Source organism: Neoarius graeffei, chromosome 19 (genome assembly GCF_027579695.1).
Source record: "Neoarius graeffei isolate fNeoGra1 chromosome 19, fNeoGra1.pri, whole genome shotgun sequence".
NCBI classification, from domain to species: domain Eukaryota; kingdom Metazoa; phylum Chordata; class Actinopteri; order Siluriformes; family Ariidae; genus Neoarius; species Neoarius graeffei.
The window spans coordinates 13,626,640-13,653,702 of NC_083587.1; the positions used below are offsets into that span (position 1 = coordinate 13,626,640).

The following is a 27,063-nucleotide window of genomic DNA, read 5'->3' on the forward strand; positions in this document are numbered from 1 at the left end:
CTTCCCATCCTCTGTCCTCCTGTTACCCCTCCTCCCCCCCAGAGAGGACTTGTACAGTCTGATGGCGTGAGGGACAAAGGAGTTTTTAAGTCTGTTAGTCCTGCACTTGGGAAGGAGCATTCTGTCACTGAACAGGCTCCTCTGGTTGCTGATGACGGTGTGCAGAGGGTGACTGGCATCATCCATGATGTTCAGTAGTTTGTACATAGACCTCTTCTCTGCCACCATCACTAGAGAGTCCAGCTTCATGCCGACCACAGAGCCGGCCCCCCTGATCAGTTTGTCCAGCCTGGATGTGTCTTTCTTGGATGTGCTGCCCCCCCCAGCACACCACGGTGTAAAACAGGACACTGGTGACCATGGACTGATAGAACATCCACAGGAGTTTCCTGCAGATGTTAAAGGACCACAGCCTCCTCAGGAAGTATAGCCTGCTCTGTACCTTCCTGTACAGGTGGTTGGCGTTGCAAGTCCAGTCCAGCTTCCTGTCCAGCCACAGCCCGAGGTACTTGTAGGAATCCACAGCCTCCACCTTGACTCCCTCGATCAGAACTGGTCATGACCTTGGTCTGGACCTCCCAAAGTCAATGACCAGCTCCTTGGCCTTTGAGGTGTTGAGCTGCAGATGGTTCCTGTTGCACCAAACGGCAAAGTCCCTCACCAGACTCCTATACTCCTCCTCTCTGTCGTCCCTGATACACCCCACTATGGCTATGTCATCAGTGAACTTCTGAATGTGACAGAGCTCTGAGTTATAGCAGAAGTCCGTGGTGTACAGGGTGAAGAGAACAGGGGCCAGCACCGTGCCCTGGGGTGCTCCGGTGCTGCTAATCACAGTGTCAGATGTGATGTCCTTCAGCCTGACGTACTGTGGCCTGTCGGTGAGGTAGCTGGAGATCCAGGTGACTAGGCAGGGGTCCACTCACATCCTATTCGCATTTATTGGGAATAAACTGGGAAATGTGGGGAATAAACTGGGTAATATGGAGAATAAACTAGTAATATGGGAAATAAACTGAGTAATATGAGGGATAAACTAGGTAATATGGGGAATAAACTGGGTAATATGGGGAATAAACTGGGTAATATGGGGAATAAACTGGGTAATGTGGGAAATAAACTGGTAATATGGGGAATAAACTGAGTAATATGAGGGATAAACTAGGTAATATGGGGAATAAACTGGGTAATATGGGGAATAAACTGGGAAATGTGGGGAATAAACTAGGTAATATGGGGAATAAACTGGGAAATGTGGGGAATAAACTGGGTAATATGGGGAATAAACTGGGAAATGTGGGGAATAAACTGGGAAATGTGGGGAATAAACTGGGTAATATGGGGAATAAACTGGGTAATGTGGGAAATAAACTGGTAATATGGGGAATAAACTGAGTAATATGAGGGATAAACTAGGTAATATGGGGAATAAACTGGGTAATATGGGGAATAAACTGGGTAATATGGGGAATAAACTAGGTAATATGGGGAATAAACTGGGAAATGTGGGAAATAAACTGGGTAATATGGGGAATAAACTGGGTAATATGGGGAATAAACTGGGTAACGTGGGGAATAAACTGGTAATATGGGGAATAAACTGGGTAATATGAGGGATAAACTGGGTAATATTGGGGATAAACTGGGAAATGTGGGGAATAAACTGGGTAATAAGGGGAATAAACTGGGTAATATGGCTCACTTACATGATTTAATCAAGTTCTGTTTCATGTTTGGGTTGAACTGCGGTAAATTTGAAAATATATTGACAAAGGTCCTACTGTACCAAGGTAGACAACGAGTTCCAACCTGATTTTAATCAAATCAAGTCTCTGAGCTGGACTAATAACACAGCAGCCGGCTGTGAGACGAGCGCACAGGGACTAACTAAAAAGTGCAAGACCAAAAAGAGATGGTACGAAAATATTCAATAACTTTGCCCTTTTTCACTATAATGTCACTAAAATCACTGCGCACATCAACAGTCTCCTGTTAATAATTTTGATGACACTACAGTGAATAATGGTAAAGTTATTGAATATTGTTCCCAATAAAAATTCCCCAAAATTATGCAAAACCACATTTTTCCCAAAATTATACTGCTGCAGTTTAACAAACAGGAGACTGTTGATGTGTGCAGTGATTTTGATGACACTACAATGAATAAGGGTGAAGTTAAGCCGAATAGCTGAGGCACTTGTAAGTTAAAAAAAAAAAAAGCTTTGTCTTGACCTTTACATTTTCCCCCTTAAATTTGCCCCACAACAAATTTGCCTCATCGTCTGCTCCTCCTGGTTAAGACTCCTGCACTGACTACACAAATTCATAAATTCAGTCCTTCATTTCCCAGCAACCTCCTGAAACCTTGTCAGTGTCACTGATTCTGATCCACAAACAGGTGAGTTACAGTTAGATAAGAATTATTTTGCAATTCTTTTCAAAATGTATTCATTTAAATCATTTAAAGTGTTAATAGGTCAAAAACATGAAATATTTTATATGTATTACTGCTTTTAAAAAAGTCAACTCAGTCCTGCTTTTTATTCTCTGTTTTATTTACATGCATTATATTGTGTTGTTTAATGTTACACAGCTCTCAAAAAATGCTCATTGTTTTAAATCAAAATTTTTAAACAACAAATCAGTTTTGAGATAAATCAGTTTAATAAGTAAATAATGAATAGATAAATAAGTCTCACTAGATTATGAGAGCAATTCTGCCTTAGCCAGTTGTCTACGCTGATGACACAATACTTTATTTTTGTGCTGACTTCTTGAAAGATATTAATTGGAATTGGTTTCATAAATAGAGAAATATTAGGTCTATAATTATTAATATAATAATAATAATTTAGGTCTCTGGGAAAAGCTGAGACAAAATTAAAACTGTTCATCAGTTGATGATTTTATATGAAGTTGTGTTATTATAAAAATATTTTAGCTATTTTTGCAAGATTTAATAGGCCTTGATTCTGATTTTATGGCTCATTGTAGGTTTTATTTTCCTGTGTTTGCGATGCTCATCTAGCATTTCTTAGAATTGAATTAGAATTTCCACTTTTCAAAATGAGACAGGAGTCTAAGTAAGACTTCCTGATTAATAAATCTAATTAAATATAACTGCATTAAATTATGATTCCCTAAATCATCAGAGCACAATAGTTACTGTTAGAGAGCACAATAGGAGGCTTTACACCACTGTGTGACCACATGACGAGTCGTGCATGATAACTGCTAACGATGTGCTCATTACCGTCTCACCTCCTCACAGACACTTGCACCATCTCCACCATGAAGCCAGTCATTGTGTGGATTTTTTCGCTGGTCATCTCAGTGTCGTCTCAGGTCTTCCACTGGGGTCCATGTCCGACACCGACAGTCCAGCCGAACTTTGACCTGAACAAGGTTTGGAGAATCTTTCTTGACCTTTATTTCTCAAATCTCACTCAGGTACTGGATTCATCTTTTCTGTTTTGTTTTTAATGCAGTACCTGGGGAAGTGGTATGAAATCGAGAAACTTCCAGCAACCTATGAGAAAGGCACATGCATCGAAACCACCTACTCCCTCAGACCTGACAAGACCATCAGAGTTGTTTATGTTCGGACACGGTGAGTTATTTATACTGAAATGACCTGTATATTAATATTAGAAATGGATCTATGAGATCTAATTCCATTCTAAATATTGGTTATATTGTGCTGTTTACAGTAAGGGAAAAGTGAGGACCACCGAGGGAACAGCCATCATCCAGAACCAGAGAGAAGCAGCTAAACTCGGAGTCAGTTTCTCATACTGTGAGTATTTAAAGGTGCAATAGTAGATTTTTAAAAATCCCTTGCTTGTACAAATAAACTGCAAGATCTGTACAACATGATAAAAAAAGAATACTTCAAGCTTTTATCTCAGTGAAGTCTCTGAGAAAACCAGTTTGGAAATCTGTCTTCTGGTCCGGAACACTCGTCTGTGTTTGGATACGACTACTGTTAGTCATTTTATACAGACACAGAGGGTTACTGTCGAACCTGAGGGCGGCGCTTCATGAACATGGGCGGGAATCATTCAAATGTTGAACCCATGTAACATTTAGAGTCCTAATCTAATCTGGGAAGAAAAAAGATTTTATCTGACCTAATGCACCTTTAATCACTCTTCTGGTGTGATGGAAGGAACCTCTGTGACACTAAACACAGGCATGTTAATCTTCTGCACTGTGAGTGAAATTTAAAATCTAAGAAATTTTGAGAATTTGGATGGAGATATCAAACTTTTCAGTGAGTCAGGACAATCCACTCAACTCACTAATAAAAGTCGTCTCCCAAACGAATCATTACCAGTTGTTGATCTTTTCCACTCCACCACTTAAACTGTTAAGAAACTAAAACAACTTTTTGTTTATCAGCGTGAATCTGACAAAATTTTTACCTTCATGGCTGCCCTGAGCCACAAGATTCACCTGCAGTACCCACACTTTTAAAAAGTTAATAATCCAGTTGATGCTGTGTAACAATGGTAGTGTGATGATGGTATTGTAATGGTGTGTGATGATGATGATGGTGTGATGATGGTGGTGTGATGATGGTATTGTGATGATGTGTAATGATAGTGGTGTGATGATAGTATTGTGATGATAGTGGTGTGGTGATGTGTGATGATGGTGGTGTGGTGATGTGTGATGATGGTAGTGTGATGATGTGTGATGATAGTGGTGTGATGATAGTATTGTGATGATAGTGGTGTGGTGATGTGTGATGATGGTGGTGTGATGATGTGTGATAATGGTAGTGTGATGATGGTGGTGTGGTGATGTGTGATGATGGTAGTGTGATGATAGTAGTGTGATGATGTGTGATGATGCACAGCAAAATCCCCAGTGTTGAATTAACACCCAGAGTGTTTATATAGGTCCAATTGGACCTATATAAACACTCTGGGTGTTCATTCAACACTGAGGAATTTGCTGTGTGGTAGTGTGATGATGTGTGATGTGTGATGATGGTGATGTGTGATGATGGTAGTGTGATGATGATAGTGTGATGGTTGTGTGATGATGGTGGTGTGATGATGTATGATGTGTGATGATGGTGATGTGTGATGATGTGTGATGATGGTAGTGTGATGATGATAGTGTGATGGTGGTGTGATGATGGTAGTGTGATGATATGTGATGATGGTAATGTGATACTGAGTGATGATGACGATGATGGTGTGTGTGTGTGTGTGTGTGTGTGTGTTAGTTACTCCGTACAGCCCATACTGGATCTTATCCACTGATTATGACTCTGTGGCACTGCTGTACTCCTGCACCGACTTTCTCCGGATCTTCCACGTGGACTCCGCCTGGATTCTGTCCCGCAGCCGCTCTCTCCCACCCGAGACCGTCTACCATGCCAAGGAGCTCTTCTCTCGGGAAAACATCGACGTCAGTAGAATGATTCCTACCGATCAGCATGGCTGTGAGGGCGGGGCTTAAACCTATCACCGCTTCCATAAATTTACATAAATTTTGCAAATTTACATTTGCAAATCTGACGGATGAATATCTCTGACTATAAAATGAGATGGAAAGTGTTTACAATGTCTTAATCTTTTTTTCATAATATCTGTTGTATTTATGTGCATTTTACAGTTTCCTCAATATTAATCTGAAGCTATTAATAATAATAATAATAATAATAATAATAATAATAATATTATTATTATTATTAATAATAAACCCTCAATTCAGTGAAAAAGTGTGAATTCAAATGAGCGAAGGTGACATGGTTATTCAACATCTGAATGTATCTGAATGTCTTAAGATACTCTTTAATCACTAGCCCCGCCCTTAACCCCACCCTTATCCTCACCCTTAACCCCAGCCTTATCCTTGATCTTTGTACATTTTTACATAATTAATTCCTGGGACTTGTTGTGTTTGTGTTGAAATTTGACTCAAATCCATTAATTTTAAAATGTTAATGTAAGAATATTTTGATGTGGACACTTTTTAAGTTCCCAAAGGTATCTTTTTTATTTTTAATTGTATTTTTAATTGAGATTTTAACACAAATTATATTTTATCTACACCTTTGCCTTCTGTTTTAAATGCTTATGTCACATCATGGATCCTCTTAATGGAATAAATATTTTATCAAATTATTATTTTGGTGTGGGGCGGCATGGTGGTGCAGTGGTTAGCGCTGTCGCCTCACAGCAAGAAGGTCCTGGGTTCGAGCCCCGGGGCCGGCGAGGGCCCTTCTGTGTGGAGTTTGCATGTTCTCCCCGTGTCCACGTGGGTTTCCTCCGGGTGCTCCGGTTTCCCCCACAGTCCAAAGACATGCAGGTTAGGTTAACTGGTGACTCTAAATTGGCCGTAGGTGTGAATGGTTGTCTGCGTCTATGTGTCAGCCCTGTGATGACCTGGCGACTTGTCCAGGGTGTACCCCTCCTTTCGCCCGTAGTCAGCTGGGATAGGCTCCAGCTTGCCTGCGACCCTGTAGAAGGATAAAGCGGCTAGAGATAATGAGATGAGATTATTTTGGTGCTGTAGTTCTGAAGTACATCAACAGCGCCCCCTGTCGACCAAAACGCTTTATATTTTAAATTTGTATTTTTTTTTATCTCCTTTTCCATTCTAACTTTCAGTTCTTCAATCCGCTGAATATTTATAATTATAATTAACACGATGGATATATTTATACGCTTTCCTTTATGCATGATCATAACACATTTTAAGTTGTGTCTGTTTGTCCTACAGAAATACTTCCTAAAGTATGTATTCATGAATACATATAAGTACTTAAATACTTGTGCATGACATTAAAAATAATGAATCACTTTATCTCTTAATGGCTGTCAGGAAAGTCTTTAAATAAATAAATAAATAAATAAATAATGCACAAAATGTGTGTGAGGTGGTTTGGATGGAGGAATTTTTTGGGGAGGACACACACACACACACACACACACACACACACACACACACACAAACGTATCATTCAGAAACACTGAACATTTCCAGCAGCTTCCAGAGGCTCAGTTTAATAAACAGAAAAACACCTTAAAGCAGGTAATGATTTAAAAATAATAATTTCCAATACAAGCCCACTAGATTGAAAATTAAACTGGAAGATTTATAAACTTTGATTTTTTTTTATCTTTGCACTTTTATTTCCCTGTGTGTGTTTAAGGAAAAATGAAGTGGTGTGTCCTGTTCTGTGCTTTTTTCATGTGCTTTGTTGCCAATCATCTTACTGGTGAGTATCTTTTTTTCAATCAGAAATTATTGCATTTTTAGTCTTTCATCACAATATAATTAAAACCAGAATTCTGACTTCAAGAACAAACTTTTATTTAACTTATTAACATCATGTTAGAGTTATTTATATACCTTGTTTTTGGTAAGCTTTCTATAAATGCACCATGGGAAATCTGAGAGAAACACTATTTCAGTGCACTGTTTAATTGTATAAGGATGAATTAACAATAAACCTCTATTTAATATCTTGGATCTTGAATGTTATATGTTTAATTAATATGATGAGCTCAGTTTTATATTTTGAAACAAAAAAAGTCTTTAAAAATAACATTTGGCACAGAATTCCTCATATTTCCTGAGTTGAGAAGCTGACATGTGAATCAACTCTTTGTGAGTTGTGCAGCCTACTAATATATTCTCTCTCTCTCTCAGGGGCTCGAGTCATTCCTGAAGGAGGTATTGTACTTTAGTACATCTGATCTGATGTACCATAATAAATTTTTCTTCCTTTTCTTTCCATCCTCCTGCATAAATTTTGTCTTTCCATGAAGTCTAACTATTTTGACACTGTCTCTGATGTTTAAAAGCTGTGCTTTAATGGTATTTTCATGGATATAATGGATAGTTTGGTGATATTACTCCACACTAAATATTTCCTGAATATGTTACTAAGATAAGAAACAATGGGACCTTTAAACTTTTAAAATCATTAAACATTGTAGAGAAAATGTTTTAATGGAAATCTATGAAGGTAAAGATTTACACATTTCCATTTGAACAAAAGAACTTCCACATCTGTCCAATATTTACTGTCATGTTTCTGTACTTTTATACTCAGTCCCTTATGATGAGCCCCCAGCCAGACCCTACTGGCCGTACTCAACCTCTGATTTCTGGAACTACATTGAGTACTTTCGGAGTATTGGAGCCTACAACTGGATCGATGAGTTGGCCAGGACTTTCTTTGCCCACCAGAATCTCGGTGACACTTTGGGATATGAAGTGACTGAGCAACATGAACGCTAAACATACAGTCAGACTTATCTCAGCATGAGGATATAGTGAATAATGACAGATAAGCAGATATTCTTTTTTCTGTTTTTTAAGTTAATAATCAAGCTTTACCCTTAAAATTATAAACATTAGATAGACTTTGATGTGTGTTACTTTTGATCTATAAAATGTAAAGTTATTTTGTCATCAATTATGCTTGTAAAAATCATATAGTAGACACTATAGTCCTCTATTCTTCATATAAACATATTCATTAAATACTTGTCATATACAGCTATTGTTGATGGAGTTAATCAGCTTGCAGATAAAGTTGTATATGCAGCAGTCAATGAATTATTGCAAAAAAAAGTAAAAATAAAACAAACAAGATGCAATCAAATCAAATCAACAAATAAATAAATAAACAAACAAATAAATAAATAAATTCAAGGCTGTGTAAATCACACGGTTCAGACCCGTTCTCCAACAGCACCAGTGGGTCCAAGTTTCCAGTCCGCTGCTTTTAACTGTGACACCACCGGAAGTTGCTCTACTAGCCTAGCTAGGCCCGTTTTGAAAGCTCTCCTAAGTTGCTCTGTAAGTTGTCACTCTGAAGACATGAAGCCGGCAGTGGATGAAATGTTCCCTGAGGGAGCCGGACCGTATGTGGATCTAGATGAGGTTTGTGTCGCTGAGTTGTTCTTTCTTTTTTTTTCTTTCTTTTATCTGAGAAGCTAAAGCTAGCGCTGTTTATTTCAGTTACATTAATTTGGCATTCCTTCTTTCCCCAGTCTTATTGCAGTAAATCCCGCCTCCCGCTTTTGGATTGGCTAGAGGATCTTGCATTGCGTTTTGATTGGTTGATATATCAAACTCTGGAGGCGGGATTAGTGAGAATACGAGTGAGGAAAAACAATGGCGCTGTCAGGGGAGTTCGTGTTCACTTTAAATCTCATTCCCCTTTTTAAATACATTGGGATGCAAAGATAAATTAATGTCGTTATTTATTAGATATTTAACTAGATGGACGTAGCTAAATAAAAATAAATCTTATAAAGATCTTTCTATATCCCTCTTAGTTCAGCTAGCTAATATTGTTATACAGAGTCCTCAATTATTGGCACCCCATGTAAAGGTTAGGGGGAAAAAATCCACATTTTGGTGAAAGTCGCTTGATCTCTCACGGAAAAAATGAGAAAAATCCAACCATTATTAGAAATAAATGTATTCAGAGAAAAACAAATCCCTCATCAAGAAATAATTTTCAATTTAAAAAAAATCAACAAAAAACGTGTTTTTTTCACTTTTAGAAGGGGTGCCAATAATTGTGGAGGGCACTGTAATTGGCTAGACACTTATCAAGTATATAAACTCATTATCTTATTTTTAAATCATATAGTTTTAAATTTACAACAAAATATATTTGGTTATTTATTTTTCTCAATATATATTGGTATCTATCTATCTATCTATCTATCTATCTATCTATCTATCTATCTATCTACTTCCTTCTTTTGTCTTGTAAGATGATTCTTTCACCACAAATGCTTTATATTGTCGGTGTTTATGTGGTGTCTTCTGCCACATGTGCATTTATAACACGGTTATATCACATTGATTTTTATCCCTTTTTACAGCTAATGAGGTATTTTATAGAAGGTCCCTGAAGCTTAATGAATGTTCTTAAACCTCTCAAATATAAACCTCTGCTGTATAAAATAACACACGGGAGCAGCAGATCACATCCTGAAACATTAACATTATTGAAAATTTAAAATCAGAATTAATAAGGTCAGGGACCCCACTGACTCGAACCTCACATTTCCAGTCTGTGACATTAATGCACTTTCTCTCTGAACTGCGATTTTGCACATTTCAAGGCCATGTCATAAGCAGAAAATCACTAATGTGAGCCATTTCATCTTTGACAATGTTATGCACACATTTCAGAATTATAGAAACAGAATAACTGTAGTGTTTGAGTGTTTTCAGATAAAGTACCGCAAGGACTGTCAGATGTCGAAAACCGCACATTGATATCTGCAATAATAAAAATTTGATGCCAGTGAATGTGGGTCAAAATTGCTACAATTTCATGGATTTTTTTTTGTCTCATTTTTTTCAATGGGGAAAGTTGTACATCTTCTGTATTGTAATATATGATTTCAGCTTATTGGATGCACTGTTTGTGCTAGTGTAGAGTAGAGTGGGGGAAAAAGCCCCCCTTAAGGAAAATTCAGTTTTTCTCCAAGTTGAAATGAACCATGTGTTGTTTTAATCATACTTTTTGACAACAGTGACATGAACAATAATGCCACCTAAAGTTTGCCTAAAGTTAATACTTAATTTATTTTTTTTAACAAAAACAAACATTGTGCCAAGGGGGCCTTTTACCCCCTCAGTGGGGTAAAAGGCCCCCTGAGGTGGGGCAATAGGCCCCCTCACTCAAAAAAAAGCTGTTTGGATAGCAAAAGTGTTTACTTAAGCCTATAATGTGAAAGAAACAAGAAAATATCCCTGAATTAATGAATAGATGCATTATTTTATTATATTTCGCATTTTAATTTCAATATAATTTTGTGTGGATTGAACATGAATTAACAAAGAACAAGCTATTCATTAATTCAGGGATAGTTTCTTGTTTTTTTGAGTGAGGGGGGCCTATTGCCCCACCTCAGGGGGCCTTTTACCCCATTGGGGGGGGGGGGGGGGGGGGTAAAAGGCCCCCTTGGCACAATGTTTGTTTTTGTTAAAAAAAAAATTTAAGTATTAACTTTAGGCAAACTTTAGGTGGCATTATTGTTCATGTCACTGTTGTCAAAAACTATGATTAAAACTAAACACATGGTTCATTTCAACTTGGAGAAAAACTGAATTTTCCTTCAGGGGGGCTTTTTCCCCCATTCTACTCTAATTATGATAAAAGGAAACGATGCCCCCTGGGGGCCATTTACCCCGCCATTAAGGGGGCGTTTTACCCCACAGACTACACTTTTACAAAAAAGCGTCTTACTTTCAAAATGTGATTCAACTTTTTATACCTAATGTATTTTTTTTAACGTACTGACTTGTCTACTCATACCACATACACAGCTGTGATTATCTGACGAAATAGCAGCTATCTAAATACAGTTTTACTGATATCTGAAAATTATATCACTTACCATGAAATTTGATTTCTCTCCGCTGCGTTGCTGATATGCGATCCACAGTGGATATTTGTATATCCCCGTTGTCAAGCCAGTCCATAGCAACAATAGAAATGTAACTTTGCGCCATCTGGTGGTTATTTTGGGTAAAACAGGCCGGGGGCCTTTTACCCCACGGGGGCGTATTACCCCACTCTACTCTATCATATTTCTTCATCTTTCAGGCTGAAGTACACCATTTTGTTGCAAAATATACATCTTGTTGGACCATGCATGAAATGTCTGCAGTGTGACAGATTTCCTACTGAGATATTTTCTGTCAAATTTGCATTTAATATCTGGTTTATAATGAATTTCAAATTTCATCATCTACAAAGTATCCAGATGGGGAAAAAAACAAACATGTTCACAATATAACTTCCTAATACTACTGAGGTATGATTCAAAATGGTATGTCAAATTGACAAAAATCTCCGTAGTATCCGTAGGCCCTCCTATGTACACAATGCTGAGAGACATACAGTACAATAACTATGAAGGGTCTTTAGTAACAACACAATATGTCTATATACAGTGGTGCTTGAAAGTTTGTGAACCCTTTAGAATTTTCTATATTTCTGCATAAATATGACCTAAAATATCATCAGATTTTCACAAGTCCTAAAAATAAAGAGAGCCCACTTAAACAAATGAGACAAAAATTGGCCATTTATTTGGCCATTTATTTATTGAGGAAAATGATCCAATATTACAAATCTGTGAGTGGCAAAAGTATGTGAACCTCTAGGATTAGGGCAATTCCATGTAAATATCAACCTCACCATGCAAAAATAAAGCAACATGTAATACATCAAAACCACTCCCAGAGATCTCACCTAGGCCTGTATTTTACAGATGTGAATAAGTTGAACCGATTTGTAACCAACCTAATATGTCACAGTCGGTCTTTCTTTCTTATAATGTAAACCCCAAGCTAAAATCAACTTTGATGATGTACAATTCTATATTATTGCCACAAGCCACAGAAATGTATGCTAAAATCCACAAAACAGCAAAACAATAGCCATCCTAAATATTATTTAAGAACTTTGATAGTTTTAGCTGATATTTAGAGTTTTTCAAAGGGTTATGGTGGTTAAATTGCTGATTTTCTAAACATATGCCATGTCTATTTCAGACGCGTCACATCCATAACGGAATTTCGTCACATCCATAACGCTGACTTTTCCTTCCGAAACTCTGCATGAAATACAAAATATTTTAAACAAAGATTTTTTAATATTCACCTTGGACCCCTCTATCAAATGGATATCTCCATTTCGACATTAGGTTTACAATTTCACAGAGTTTGATAAAAATGTACAGTCACCCAAGAAAAGTGATACTTTTTCTGTCACATCCATAACGCATCTTTTATTGGCATTTTCTGGCATGCCCTATCTGTACTATGGGAATTGTTCTTGTTCTATCACTTCTCCAGTATGGTACAGCCTTAAAATATGCAACACCTGTTTAAATACTGGGAGACAATAAAACATGCACTGGGTCATTTGTTGCCATTTTGAGTTCAAGTGTCACGTCCATAACGCTGAAATTGCTCATTAGCAGTTAATTTGAAGGTGAAATTAGAGTCAGGTGTTTTCAATCAATGGGATGACAATCAGGTGTGAGTGGGCACCCTGTTTTATTTAAAGAACAGGGATCTATCAAAGTCTGATCTTCACAACACGTGTTTGTGGAAGTGTATCATGGCACGAACAAAGGAGATTTCTGAGGACCTCAGAAAAAGCATTGCTGATGCTAATCAGGCTGGAAAAGGTTACAAAACCATCTCGAAAGAGTTTGGACTCCACCAATTCACAGTGAGACAGATTGTGTACAAATGGAGGAAATTCAAGACCATTGTTACCTGTGGTTGGTTGAAGAGAGCAACTGGACTTGCTTGAAGATTCTTGAAAACGTTTCGCCTCTCATCCTAAAGGCCTCCTCAGTTCTGTCTGACTAATAGGGAGTATCCAGTATTTATCCTCTCATGGATCATCATAGAATCCGAATCAGAATGCTGATGGCTGCATTGTAGGTGGCTGATAAAAGATGTCACCCACCTCTGTTCAATGATGGTCGTTCCAGGTTGACAAAAATGAATGATCCTCTCTGGCTAAGATGTCTGCCAGTTTTCTGGAAGTCCTCTCATACTCCCGCACCAGTCGAAGGGATCTCATCCCAAAGTGCGTAGAAACATATCTGTGAAGAATCTCAGTCATCCAGGTACATAGTAATTCAAGCAAGTCCAGTTGCTCTCTTCAACCAACCACAGATTACTATGTACCTGGATGACTGAGATTCTTCACAGATAAGACCATTGTTACCCTCCCCAGGAGTGGTCGACCAACAAAGATCACTCCAAGAGCAAGGCATGTAATAGTCACTGAGGTCACAAAGGACCCCAGGGTAACTTCTAAGCAACTGAAGGCCTCTCTCACATTGGCTAATGTTAATGTTCATGAGTCCACCATCAGGAGAACACTGAACAGCAACGGTGTGCATGGAAGGGTTGTAAGGAGAAAGCCACTGCTCTCCAAAAAGAACATTGCTGCTCATCTGTGGTTTGCTAAAGATCATGTGGACAAGCCAGAAGGCTATTGGAAAAATGTTTTGTGGACGGATGAGACCAAAATAGAACTTTTTTGTTTAAATGAGAAGCATTATGTTTGGAGAAAGGAAAACACTGCATTCCAGCATAAGAACCTTATCCCATCTGTGAAACATGGTGGTGGTGGTAGTATCATGGTTTGGGCCTGTTTTGCTGCATCTGGGCCAGGACGGCTTGCCGTCATTGATGGAACAATGAATTCTGAATTATACCAGCGAATTCTAAAGGAAAATGTCAGGACATCTGTCCATGAACTGAATCTCAAGAGAAGGTGGGTCATGCAGCAAGACAACGACCCTAAGCACACAAGTTGTCTTACCAAAGAATGGTTAAAGAAGAATAAAGTTAATGTTTTGGAATGGCCAAGTCAAAGTCCTGACCTTAATCCAATCGAAATGTTGTGGAAAGACCTGAAGCAAGCAGTTCATGCGAGGAAACCCACCAACATTCCAGAGTTGAAGCTGTTCTGTACGGAGGAATGGGCTAAAATTCCTCCAAGCCAGTGTGCAGGACTGATCAACAGTTATCGGAAAAGTTTAGTTGCAGTTATTGCTGCACAAGGGGGTCACAACAGATACTGAAAGCAAAGGTTCACATACTTTTGCCACTCACAGATGTGTAATATTGGATCATTTTCCTTAATAAATAAATGACCAAATATAATATTTTTGTCTCATTTGTTTAACTGGGTTCTCTTTATCTACTTTTAGGACTTGTGTGAAAATCTGACGATGTTTTAGGTCATATTTATGCAGAAATATAGAAAAGGGTTCACAAACTTTCAAGCACCACTGTAGTACAGTACTTGGAATGTCTTGCTGAATTACAAAATGCAGGATAATTAATTCACCTGTATTGTCCGTAGGCCCCATGTTATCGCATACAAAGAGTCAATTGCATAAAAAGCTGTAGGCAACTTATTGAAGTAATCAGGAAAAATAATTCATTTTCTCTGTATGTGACACAGAAACAAATACACAAGGAATTTTTTTCATGATATTTGGAAGATTTAATTACAGTTCAAAACACCACATGCCGAGAATTCTGATCTTGCTAGAGTTAAAACAAAGTATTGGGATAATATTGCTTTTAAAAATTGTAGACCTGAATATTGTTAGTTAATCAGAACATGAAAAGCATCCTTGAATAAAAAGCAATGTCTTTTTACATTCGTTTATTGTTAGAGTATGATGGGCCTACCGACACTACATATATCAGCGGAGAGCAGTCTTTTCAGTAACGGGGAAGATATTGTTGTTCTCTGCTCTTAATATGACTGATTTTACATACCAAATCAGTTTCTGTCAATAATTTTATCCTTACAAGCATATTTATAGCATTTCTTTATCACAAATACAAAGTAATATGGCAAAATGTAGTGTCTGTAGTGCCTTAATTTTTTTTTTTTTGCCATTGAAGATTAGTGAGAGAAATTTTACAGGCATATATTAGACATAATTTGTGGCAATATACCATAGGTTTCTGCTGGAAAGGACATTGTCAGTTTTTGGCCCTCAGTGAGACACATTTGGTACACATTAGTGGTTTTCTGCTGATACATCTCCATTCTGTGAACCTTTATTGCACATTCCAGCTCACACTGTACAGCTTGGTTATTGACAGCCCACTACACACATTCTCTTCCTTTCACACACACTTGTCTTCTCCATCATCATCACGTGACCCATTTTTGCACATCCCGGACATACTGTACAACTTGGACTCCAACAACTCATGCACCCCCCCCCCCCCCCCCCCCAAATATGTCCTTTTCAAATTGGTATATTTCAGATTCTTCTATTTCTTATTCTATGTATATAGCTATTTTTCTGTCTTTACTGTTCTGTCTTTACTGGTGTTCAAGCACCAATCAGCAAAGCAAATTCCCTGTATGTGAGAAAGTACTTGGCAATAAACTTGATTCTGATTCTGACAAGAACAGTGTTGGATTTTTTTTTTTTGGTCTGAGTTTAACACAAAAGAAGGTAAAGTTTATGAAGTGAAGGAATTGTTGATTGATTTTCTGTTGTAGTAGTGATGAGTTTTCCAGTAAGGTGAGTGAAACCATTGCAAACGCGAGACTGTGGATCTGTTATTAGTTTTAATAAATCTGATTAATTTGCTGATGAGGGAAGAATTAAAACGTGTGTGTGTGTGTGTGTGTGTGTGTGTGTGTGTGTGTGACCACAGGCAGGGGGCAGTACCGGGCTACTGATGGATTTGGCTGCGAATGAGAAAGCTGTGCACTCCGACTTCTTCAATGGTGAGACGTACAACAGGAACATTTTATTTATTTAATTTATTAATTAAAATTATTTATTATTGATTCCCCCACAGATACAGAATTCAGTCCAGACTGTTCACAGTTTTCTTTCTTTCTTTCTTTCTTTCTTTCTTTCTTTCTTTCTTTCTTTCTTTCTTTCTTTCTTTCTTCCTCTTTTCCTGTCTCTCATTCTCCCTTCATTTGTTCCTTCCTTCCCGCTCTTCTTTCATTCTTCCGTTTTTCTACTCTGCTTCATCTTGTTTTTTCTTCCTTTCCCCCTCCCCATTTTGTCCTCCCTCCTTTTTGTGTTGTTCCTACTCTCTCCCTTCTTCCATCCTTATTCCTGCTTTCCTTCATATCTGATTTGAGCACAAAAAATTAATAATTACTTCATATTTAAAATGAACACACACACACTGTGTAATATAGGTATTATAGAGTCAGGGTATTGTGTTAAAGAACGTTATGAATTTTCACCACAGAAATCGGTGACTCATCTTTATTTTTAACCAAAAGTATTGGTTTTGGTTAAAAAGTGTGGTTAGAGTCGCTCTATCTTGTGTTCGATGAGCAAGACACATGTTTTAACATGAAATAATAGTTTTTTGTTTGTTTGTTTGTTTGTTTTGAGGGGGGGGGGATGTGTGAATTTGTAGTGGTGTTTAATCCTTTAGGTGAGTACTGGATTAAAAATATAACTTTCACCTGCTGCTGCTGTAAAAGTAGCACATTTTTGTTTATTTTTAAATTATGACCTTGTCTGGTGTAAAGGGTGTCATTATTTAAAAAAAAAAGAATTATATTCCTTTGTAATATAATATATTTATTTGCAATTTGGGTACTATCTGTTATGCATTTAATTTTTATCTAATTATGACTGCACAGTGGTAGTGAATGTGCTTTAGCCTCGTCTCAGGAATGAGTCGGAGACACAGGCTATTAAAGAGTAGAGCAGAGGCAGAACCCCGACGTGTAAAGGTGTTTTTACGGGGCCTCGTTGGCTCCAGCGCAGCACGGCTCCAGGATTTAAAGCCATGTTTCCATCTGCAGCAGCTGAAAAGAGCTGTACACGTGTCATATGAAGGCGGCTTCATTCACAACGCAAAGTGGAACAATGCTGCAGGGAAGAAAAACAGGAAAAAGCCCACCAAATTGCGCATACGTCTTTAATGAAGAGAAATCTTGCACACGCGTGTGCACACGCTCTGGAAAATGACGGGTTGTGTGTTTTCTGTTCTCTACCTTAAATTCTGTTTTCTCTCTCTCAGATTTTGAAGATCTCTTTGATGATGATGACATCCAGTGATGAAGATTTGCACTTTTCAGTCATGTGAAATTGTACTCCTCATGTCTTTCACTTTTTTTCTTATCTGTATAAAGTCCGGTTTATGATGTTGAGTTTATTTTATTGTCAATAAAACATTTTGTGAAAAAATGAAAACGATCAGTGGGTGTTAAATTTCCAGATGTTTCTAAATGTTAAAGATTTCACACATTCCACTACCTGAGCTGAAATTATCCTAATTCTCTTCTGTTGGTGTTGAAATCTGTTTGCAGCTCAGACTGCAGGTTTTTGTAAATCCCTGAACACCTGTAGCTGAGTGTAATTACACCTTCAGTCCAGCGTTAACACAAAGATGCAGATGTTCCTCAGCTCACGTCTGGACATTTGCTGAAAAACAAGTTTCTGTTGAGACGTGCAACATCTCAAAACCCTCGAGGAAAGAACGAGGGAAAACGACGAACATCTGCGTCTCCGAACATCAGCACACACATCAATACTTTATTTAGAACTTGAATGAAGTTATGATGCTGTGGTTTAGTCGCCCAAAAATTCTTAGGCATTTTGAGTTTCATTCATTTATTCAAGTGCAAATTTTTGTCAAGGATTAGGAAAGAGGTTGTTTTTTTTTTTTTTAAAGGTAAAACACTTGTCATGTCAGTAACAGATCTGTTTGTGTTGCTGTAACAGTAAAATACTGAGTGATGGAATCACTGTTAGTACCATAAGGTTGATTATTGATTTTTCTACAACAGCACGTCCACAAGTGTTTTATTCTTATGCCACAGCAGTCTCCTAACAATTGCGATTTTTGTTTATTAAAGAAATAAACATAAGACTTTTTATCGATTTATTTAACATACACTTGCGAGTATGTTACGTTATAGCAGCCATAAACCTATCTCCTCAACCCTCACCAACCTCTTTATAGTCTCTCTCTCTCTCTCCCCCTCTCTCCATCTTATTTCCACTGACATCATGATGCTTTTTTTTACCTTTAAAACTATGATAGTGTATAATTGTATAATATTTCACTTGTTTATGAAGCAGCTATACCAATAAAATTTAGGATTTAAATCCCAACAAGCAAAAGTGGTAATTACATTTACATGTTTAACATTTTTGGGTTTTACATGACGTCACATCCATCTCATTAGTTATTCAAAACTTTAGCTGGTGGTCTACCAAAGCTCAGTTGATAAAGCGTTTGTACGGAGAAGGTGCACTGCTTGCATGAAAAATGCCTTACGCTTGCATTGTTTTAGGTTGTTCGAGTAAATCAAACTGTGAAACTGATAAAAGTTTCTTCAGGGTTCCCTGTGAACTAATAAAAAAGGGTGAGCAAACAGGATTTCACAAAAAGACATGGAGAAAGGTGGCTTTTGAACCTCTCATTGAAATCGAAGGGAGCCGAGTCGAAGCATGCTCGAGTTTGCAGTGATCACTTGGTGAAAGGTTTGTATCTGCCTCTCAGCTCTGTCCTTAGGGTTTTCCAAGTACTTTTCTTGCTATGTGTCCTTATTTTACGGTACTTTTTTTAGTCACGAAGCGCTAAAGTCCCCAGCTGTTTCTTTGTTACTCCTCACTCCTCACAAAGTCCATATGCATGAAGGTCGCAACAAAATTCTTTGCCAGCCATACAGTTACAGTGTGCCATGATCACTTCTCCATCTTGTTTAACTAAGATCCAGGTCTTTAAAGGGGTTTCTGATGATCTTTGTGAATAATTTACCTGAGAGATAAGAGCCAACACAAGTGAGAATCAAGCCAGCTGTTGTTTGTTTACACTTCAACTCGCAGCGCTTCATTGTAAAGACGCGAACAAAAAGCTTAAAAAAAACTTACTTACACGGGCAAAAACAATACAGGATTCATTTGGCAGTGACTTGATACTGAGGTCCTTTACCCAGCCACGTACAAAAAACTTGTAAGCCTCCATACTCTTCCACACTTTCATCTGCTTTGCGGTGTAGAAGGACGCCTGCAACACCAGATAGTTCGAGATGTCGGGGAACTCGACTGAAGGGTAGTTTTCGAGATTGTATGACAAATCCTTCTTTCCCAGACTGTAGGGGTCGATTCCATTGCACAGAGCAATCTTCTGAATATATCTAAAGCCAGCAGTGGCTTCTAGATTACGAGCGTACTCTGATAAGTTATCACTAATTGTTTGCACTACGGCAGCCGTTTTGGTTTGCTTGACCACCAGCTATTTTGCCGGAAGTGAACCCGCTAAGAAAAGTCACGTGACTGAAACCCCAAAACAAAACACTATAAATAACTGTAATAAATATGCAGTTAGTAAAAACGTGTAATATAAGGATTGAAAATGGCAGTAACATCGATGACTTTACAAATCGTTTTAACTAGGTCTTGTTCTCTCTTCACTGTTATAGAAAGACACACATCCTCTAAAGTTAACTTACAGATTTTGATATCTTGTTCTGTGAAATATAAAGCGCTAGTTCAGTGACCAACAGTTCATTTGTGTTGTGTAATGAATATAATGAATGAAAAATAGTCTTTAGAATGAAGTAAAATAAATGTTTATTATCATACAGTCAGATACGTTCAAATAGATATGTTTTTTTAATATATAATTATTTTCAGCGCATATGATCATTTCATACACAATATTAATATAATATTTTTATTACTGGGCTGCACGGTGGTGTAGTGGTGTCGCCTCACAGCAAGAAGGTCTGGGTTCGAGCCCCGTGGCCAGCGAGGGCCTTTCTGTGCGGAGTTTGCATGTTCTCCCCATGTCCGCGTGGGTTTCCTCCAGGTGCTCCGGTTTCCCCCACAGTCCAAAGGCATGCAGGTTAGGCTAATTGGTGGCTGTAAATTGACCGTAGGTGTGAATGGTTGTCTGCGTCTATGTGTCAGCCCTGCGATGACCTGGCGACTTGTCCAGGGTGTACCCCGCCTTTCGTCCGTGGTCAGCTAGGATAGGCTCCAGCTTGCCTGTGAGCCTGTAGAACAGGATAAAGTGGCTAGAGATAATGAGATGAGATGTGATTTTTATTACTCATAATTATTCAGAAATCTCTACAGTGGAATATTCCATCCTACACTTTTGTGTCCTTGTGTAGATTCTCAAAAGTTTTGGGATTATTCTGATACTTAAACAACAAACATGACATACTCATGATTTCACAGATCTCAGCAGTGCCACTCATCAGACTCAACTAAACACCTGACCAACAAATCTACAGTTTAAAGCAGACCCGAGCTCCATCTCCTCTGTCTCTGTCACCTCCTCTCTGTTACTGAGTCAAATTCTGAGATCTGATTGGCCAGCTGGTGAGACAAGAGGAAACCAATCACTGTGTCTCCTTCAGCCTGTTCATGACTCCACAGGATGCTACATTTTGTTTTTAATTATCAAGGTAGTGTTTAAAATGTGTCTGAACTTCCACTGCGGCCACAAACAGCACTAGAGCCTGTACAGAACTGCTGCAGAACCACAGAGACGGGTCTTCAGGTACTGCCTCTGTTCAGAGGCCCAGATTCTTCCACACCTGTCGTATCACAGGTAAGACGAGGCACATGTTCCTGCTTCATCTCCATTCAACTTAAAACTTCTATCACTATTTAATCTGTCTCAAACCCCAAACTTCATTTTCTGCATTTCTTTTCATTTGCATAAATGACCTTAGTTATACTAAAAAATTTTATTCAATTCAAATTTTTATTTGTATATCACTTTCAACAATAAGAGCTGCAGACTAAGTTCAAGTCAAATAAGTCAACAAAAGTTGTTTTTCTTTTCTTTTAAAAATGTAAACACAACACAGCTTATTATGTATGTTTTATTACTTAACAAGTAAAATTATGCATTGATATAAAAGGTTCTGTAAGTGGAGTAAATATGAATGAAACAAAAATCCTCACTGCTTTTAGTGCCAAAATCTATTTATTTAAAATCTCATAGCCTCTCTATATATTTAGGAACAAGATAATTATATAACATCATGAGACTGTTTAGGGATGTTTATGGAGGAACTGGTTATTTGATCTTAAATCCTCCATGATGTATTTAGTAGTCATGAGTATGAAGTTTATTTCAGGTTTTGGAGTTTTTGAAGCTATAATTAAGCTAACCTTATGATGATCTGGCAACCCTATGATTTCAAAGTGATGTACATTTTATTTCAGAGAATATAAATAAACATCCTGTATGAAAATGATTCAAAACATGAATTTATATTTGTGTTCTGTTAAATTGTTCAAATAAAAATCTAAATAACTGATTATTAACTGTAAAATTACAAGTCAATTAAACTACGATGTGTTTTATTTATTTCTCTCATCTTCAGGAATCAAAAGCTGAAAAATGGCTCATCTGAGAAGATCATCCTTCTCTCACATGCTCACAGGAGTTTTGCTGACTACAGCAATATTCGCAGGTGAGATCAGCGCTCTGTACCTGTAGGACTGTGAAAATATTACATAATTATTCTCAATTGATGACTTGTGTAATGAAACAGGTCAATAAAAATGCGAATAATTCTGAATTCTAAGGAATCAGACTAAAACACAGAAGGTGAGACGAATAAAGACTAAAATGTGAGAAATAACCAGTGAGAATGGCAGAGGAAGCGTTCCCAGTTGCAACAGGAGATGACGTACAGACTGACGTGATTTTAACACGTTTTGAAATTCAAAAACAATTCCTCAGGAGGCTATAATTCAGTCCCTAACACTGAGACTTCAGTAAACCTGTGTCAGTGTTGGACATGATTAGCACCAGACCTACAGCAGTGTATGATGCTTGATTCTCTTAGAATATAAAACCTGACCTTTAAAACAATTCCAGTTTACTGCACCATCAGTATAAATCTGGGCTTCTCAAACTTCCTGCACAGTAAATTCAAGCAGATCCTCCTCAGGTCTATTTTATGACCAAAATTAAATGTTCAGTTCAGTATTTAAATGTGCATAAGATTTTTTAAATATTTCTTGATGACATTATTAAATATCTGTAAAGCTGCTTTGCGACAATGTCTGTTGTAAAAAGCGTTATACAAATAAACTTGACATCCATCCATCCCTCCATCCATTATCTGTAGCCGCTTATCCTGTTCTACAGGGTTGTGGGCAAGCTGGAGCCTATCCCAGCTGACTATGGGCGAGAGGTGGGGTACACCCTGGACAAGTCACCAGGTCATCGCAGGGCTGACACTAAACTTGACATTATTATTATTATTATTATTGAGATTTGGATTAAAATTATAATGAGTAGTAACATTACATAAAGTAATACTTTCTGTTTATTTTCATTAAAAGTTCTCTTGCTCTGCTGTTATGGACATGTTTGTTAGTAAAACATGTAATGTTTAGATGATTTAGTGTGTGTATGAGCTTTTTGGCCACAGAAACACTAAAATTCGGTCATTTTCCTGAAGAAAAAGATCATCTCAGCATAAGACTCATCTTTAACATCAAATTATCTTATTTCATTGGCAGATTCTCTAAATGAACAAACAGTTACTGTATCTGCCAAAAGCATGGGACAATTTCAAGCTTAAAATGGGTAAAAATGTTCAGAAAGAGGATCAACTATCTCATATTTATTTATTAATAATCCTATAATGAAATCTATTATGCACACATGACCACAGCTGTGTTTCATCACTGCTGTGTCTGAAGAAACTCCTGAAACCCTTCAGGCTGTGGAGTTTGGCTTCCCAGTAAACCTGTAAATGATTAATGAATAGCAGCAGATGAAATTGTGATGAAATGGTCATTTTGAGGTATTTGATTTTGTTTACAGGTTTAAAAGCATAGTGCTGTGGAAACAAAATAGAAATAATGTTTTATAATGAGCTTGAATAATAAAAATTCACTTTTGCACATTCGTTGTGGTTTAACATGTTTCCAAGGCAGTGAGATATTGTGGTGTCGTAGCTCTGATGTTTGTACATTCCATTCCATTCCATTAATGGCATTTAGCAGACGCTCTTATCCAGAGCAATGTACAACAGCCCCAGAGCAGCCTGGGGAGCAGTTGGGGGTTCGGCGCCTTGCCCAAGGGCACTTCAGCCATTCCTGATGGTCCAGGGAATTGACCTTTTGGTCCTAAAGCTGCTTCTTTAACCATTAAAATACTATTAGTTTGTAGATGAACTGTAGTAGCACTAGCAGAGGTGAAGGTCACTGAGAGTAACGTTCCTCACTGAAATAAAAGGCAGAAATCGCTGAGAGCCAGTGGCACACTCCGTATTTTTTCCAGAGATAATGAGAGCTGCCTGTGGCCATCACAGCTCCTGTCTTTGTAGATTTTATAGCATTTTCTCTGAAAGACCCGTTAAAGTGCCACCTCCTGCTGATCCACCTAAAAGTGCTGATGTGTAACTGTTTGAACATTAATCTCATACAGTGGCACCTGTACATTAACCACCACTTCCTCCCTGAAACCATAAAATCACAGCCCACTGCACCGTTGGCTATTTCTCCTTCGCTTACCTCAGCGTTTTCTGCTTTAATTTGACACATGCAACATCTGGTTCTTCTCCTTTTCTTCTTCCTTCTCCTCTTTTACAGAGTTCCTCTTGGCTGTCCCACTGGTCCACTCCCCCACAGAACATGGTAACTTCTCCAGCTTTTGCACTTTTCTGAAAGTTCTGTTGTAGTGTTGTATTTAACCTTTGAGTTCTCCTGTCTGATGCAGGTATAAAGAAGATCAGTGCTGAGCTCTCTTCCAAGAGACTCATCCGCAACCGGAGGAACATCAGCTGGTACAAACAAAACTCTGACTTCTGGAACTGGTACAAGTTTTTCACTGACTCAGGCAACCAGCAGGGAGTGAGTACCAATGCTCTGTGTAAAGACAAGCACACACACCAGAGAAGAACCCATTTTTATCACCAGCCTGATCTTTATGTTGTTGCTTACACTCATTCAGAACAAAACTCCTGAAGGTTCTTCACCTCCTTCCTCGATAGAACCTTATAACAGAAAGTTTTCCTGTTAATGACTTTGAGGTAAAACCTTTCGCAAGCAAACAACCCTTAAGTATACAAAGAACCATTGAGGAACCAAGGGTGTAGCCGAGGGAGACAATGGGATCTGATCTAATTTGGTGATCTGTAGTATACATACTCTAAAGTTCAGTCAAGCATCCTGAAGGTCTCTTTGTTTTGTTCCCCTGGGGGAACCTTTTAACACTTAACTAACCAAAATAAAGTGAAGTAGTCAAAGATGTAATCTAATGTAGCTGAATAAATGTTCTTGCTGTCTCTCGGTTGCCTCTCAGATTGCAGACCTGGACCGTATGTATCTGACCTACCTGCAGAACAAGAACCGTGCTGAAGCCCAACGCTCTCACAAGCTCTATCTGCAGCATCTGGGTGAGATCTACAAGTCATGCTCCGAATCTGACGACCCAAACTGCATGGCCTCATACCTCAGCAGGCCTACAGCCAAGGCTGAGGCACAGAGACCGGCACCAGTGAAGTCATGTGATCCTTTCCGGGATCCACAATGTCGCTATGCTCTTGGATACACTGCTTATCCATATGTAGCCTCTGCAAAGTCACCAGCTCCGGCTCCTCCTCCTGCTCCTGCCCCAGTTAAATCTCCGGACTACATCCGAACCCCTGTGGTGAGGAATCCAAGTTCTGGTCAGTACTATTATGCCCCCATGGCACAGTCCTTCCTATCTCCTGAGCAGAAAGCAGAACTGTTGCGTATTTGTGGTGCTGAGGATGTCGAATGTCTGCAGTACCACTTCCGTGGTGCTTACGGGTTCAAACCTGCTGGCGTCCCACCTCCATCCTATGCCTATCTAGGCTCCTCTTCACAACAGGTGCAGAAAGCCCCAGCCGGCTTGTACCTTCGCTATCCCAACTGCGATCCCCGTGTCGACCCATATTGTGCTTATGCTGCTGTAGTGGCTTCTCAGAACTCAGAGGCACCATCTTCTCTAGCTGCCCTCGAGAGGTCCTGCAACCCACTATATGAAGACAGCTGCAACCCACTGACTGGTACCAAAACTGACAGCGCAGCTGCTCAATCAGAAAATCCTAAAGATGATCCAGCTTCTGCCCCAGGCACTAGCTATGAGCTGCAAAGCTCCTATTATGATCCCTATGCCATGTTCCAGAATGCTGCTGGTCCTGCAGCTTCTTCCACCCTGCGCAGGCTTCAGTCTGGTTCATATGAAATTCCACAGCACCCTCAGCCATCCACTATGGAGGAAAACTACCAATCATTTGGACCTCCTGGAAAGACCAAGGAGGGCTATGATTGCTTTATTGGCTATGATGAAGAGTGCTACCCAATTGGAACCCAGAATGTCCCCAAAACAGTCCCACAAAGGCAGGTTCCACATTCCATGGACAACTACGAGCCCCACCTTAATGCAGATGGCACCAGAAAGGGTGTGATTGAACCCGATCCTCACTGTGACCCTGAGTATGATAGAAATTGCCGTCTACGCCGCTATGAGCCTTTGGCTGAGGAAACAGAGAGACATACTTCCCATAAGGAGGAACGTGAGTATCAGGAGCACAACAAAGAAACTTTTCACCATGAGGATCAGAGAGAGGAGGTCTACCCTGAACATCAGCCAGACATGAACAACCAGGGCTACGACCAGCAACCGTATGACCGCTACATGAGTGGCCAGGAGGATCCTTATGCCTCTTACAGCCAGCCAAATCAAGGTTCCTTCAACTTCCAGGACATCCTGAAGGCATACGCAAGCCGCTTTCTAAACCAGGAGCACCATCGTGCCAACATGGGAGACTACAAGAAGTAAGAAGCTGAAGAAAGCAGCATAACGCATGACAATTAGAGAAATGGGACAGTGTATGAGTTGTGAATGAAGTTCACCAATTAAAATATTCACATCAGATGTAGAAACCTTCAGCTCCAATGGTGAAAAGCTCAGCAGTGCGACAGCAAGTGTATAAGATTTCATTTCTTTTTCTTACGAATCTTATTTTATTGGTTTAACCTGATCTCATTGTTAATTATCAGTTTCATTGATTTAGATGGTTTAGAGATGAGACCTGGTTCAACTTCTTGATTAACAGATCATTCGAAATCTTTTGATATCACTTGATATAAAAATAAAATATGTTGAGTATTCAGTTTTCAAAAGGTAAAAAGAATCTGAAATTACAGCAACCATTGTTTTGGTCTTTTTTTTTCTTTTTCCCCTTCCATTTCCTTGAAGAATGGATGATGTCTACCTTGAGGAATATTTAATATCTCTTCAAAAATGGTGCTTTTTCTCTCATTCATGTTTTTATATGAAAACATTTTTCTTTGAATGTATTGAATAAAATGCTTTTAAATAAAATCTTAAATTGGTGATATGTCTGGTCAATAAAAAAATCAGTACAAAATAAAATGTTCCTCGGAACAAGTGTACAGTCAGAAATAAATAAAACCTTCCATTAAAATAAAATGCAGTAATTTAATAATACTTTAAACATACAGAAACACTGTTTTTACACAAAGAACATTTATTAGC

General features: G+C 38.5%; 4 protein-coding genes across 4 annotated transcripts; all 4 read left to right on the forward strand.

Annotated features, from left to right (window-relative positions):
- The first annotated feature begins 3,291 nt into the window (after nt 1-3,291).
- Nucleotides 3,292-5,472, forward strand: apodb (apolipoprotein Db). The gene is made up of 4 exons (XM_060900808.1): nt 3,292-3,405; nt 3,489-3,610; nt 3,711-3,796; nt 5,237-5,472. Exons 1-4 carry the CDS (start codon nt 3,292-3,294, stop codon nt 5,470-5,472), a joined length of 558 nt encoding a protein of 185 aa, XP_060756791.1.
- A 1,704-nt stretch (nt 5,473-7,176) lies between these two features.
- Nucleotides 7,177-8,265, forward strand: otos (otospiralin). Its single transcript, XM_060900809.1, has 3 exons — nt 7,177-7,237; nt 7,672-7,695; nt 8,078-8,265. Exons 1-3 carry the CDS (start codon nt 7,177-7,179, stop codon nt 8,263-8,265), a joined length of 273 nt encoding a protein of 90 aa, XP_060756792.1.
- Nucleotides 8,266-8,762: 497 nt separating this feature from the next.
- On the forward strand, nt 8,763-17,738 carry cops9 (COP9 signalosome subunit 9). Its single transcript, XM_060900810.1, has 3 exons — nt 8,763-8,913; nt 16,225-16,297; nt 17,566-17,738. Exons 1-3 carry the CDS (start codon nt 8,851-8,853, stop codon nt 17,601-17,603), a joined length of 174 nt encoding a protein of 57 aa, XP_060756793.1. The 5' UTR covers nt 8,763-8,850; the 3' UTR covers nt 17,604-17,738.
- Nucleotides 17,739-21,915: 4,177 nt separating this feature from the next.
- On the forward strand, nt 21,916-26,478 carry and1 (actinodin1). Its single transcript, XM_060900563.1, has 4 exons — nt 21,916-21,988; nt 24,126-24,170; nt 24,253-24,386; nt 24,838-26,478. The coding sequence occupies exons 1-4, from the start codon at nt 21,916-21,918 to the stop codon at nt 26,341-26,343; spliced, it is 1,758 nt and encodes a 585-aa protein (XP_060756546.1). The 3' UTR covers nt 26,344-26,478.
- The last annotated feature ends 585 nt before the right edge of the window (nt 26,479-27,063 follow it).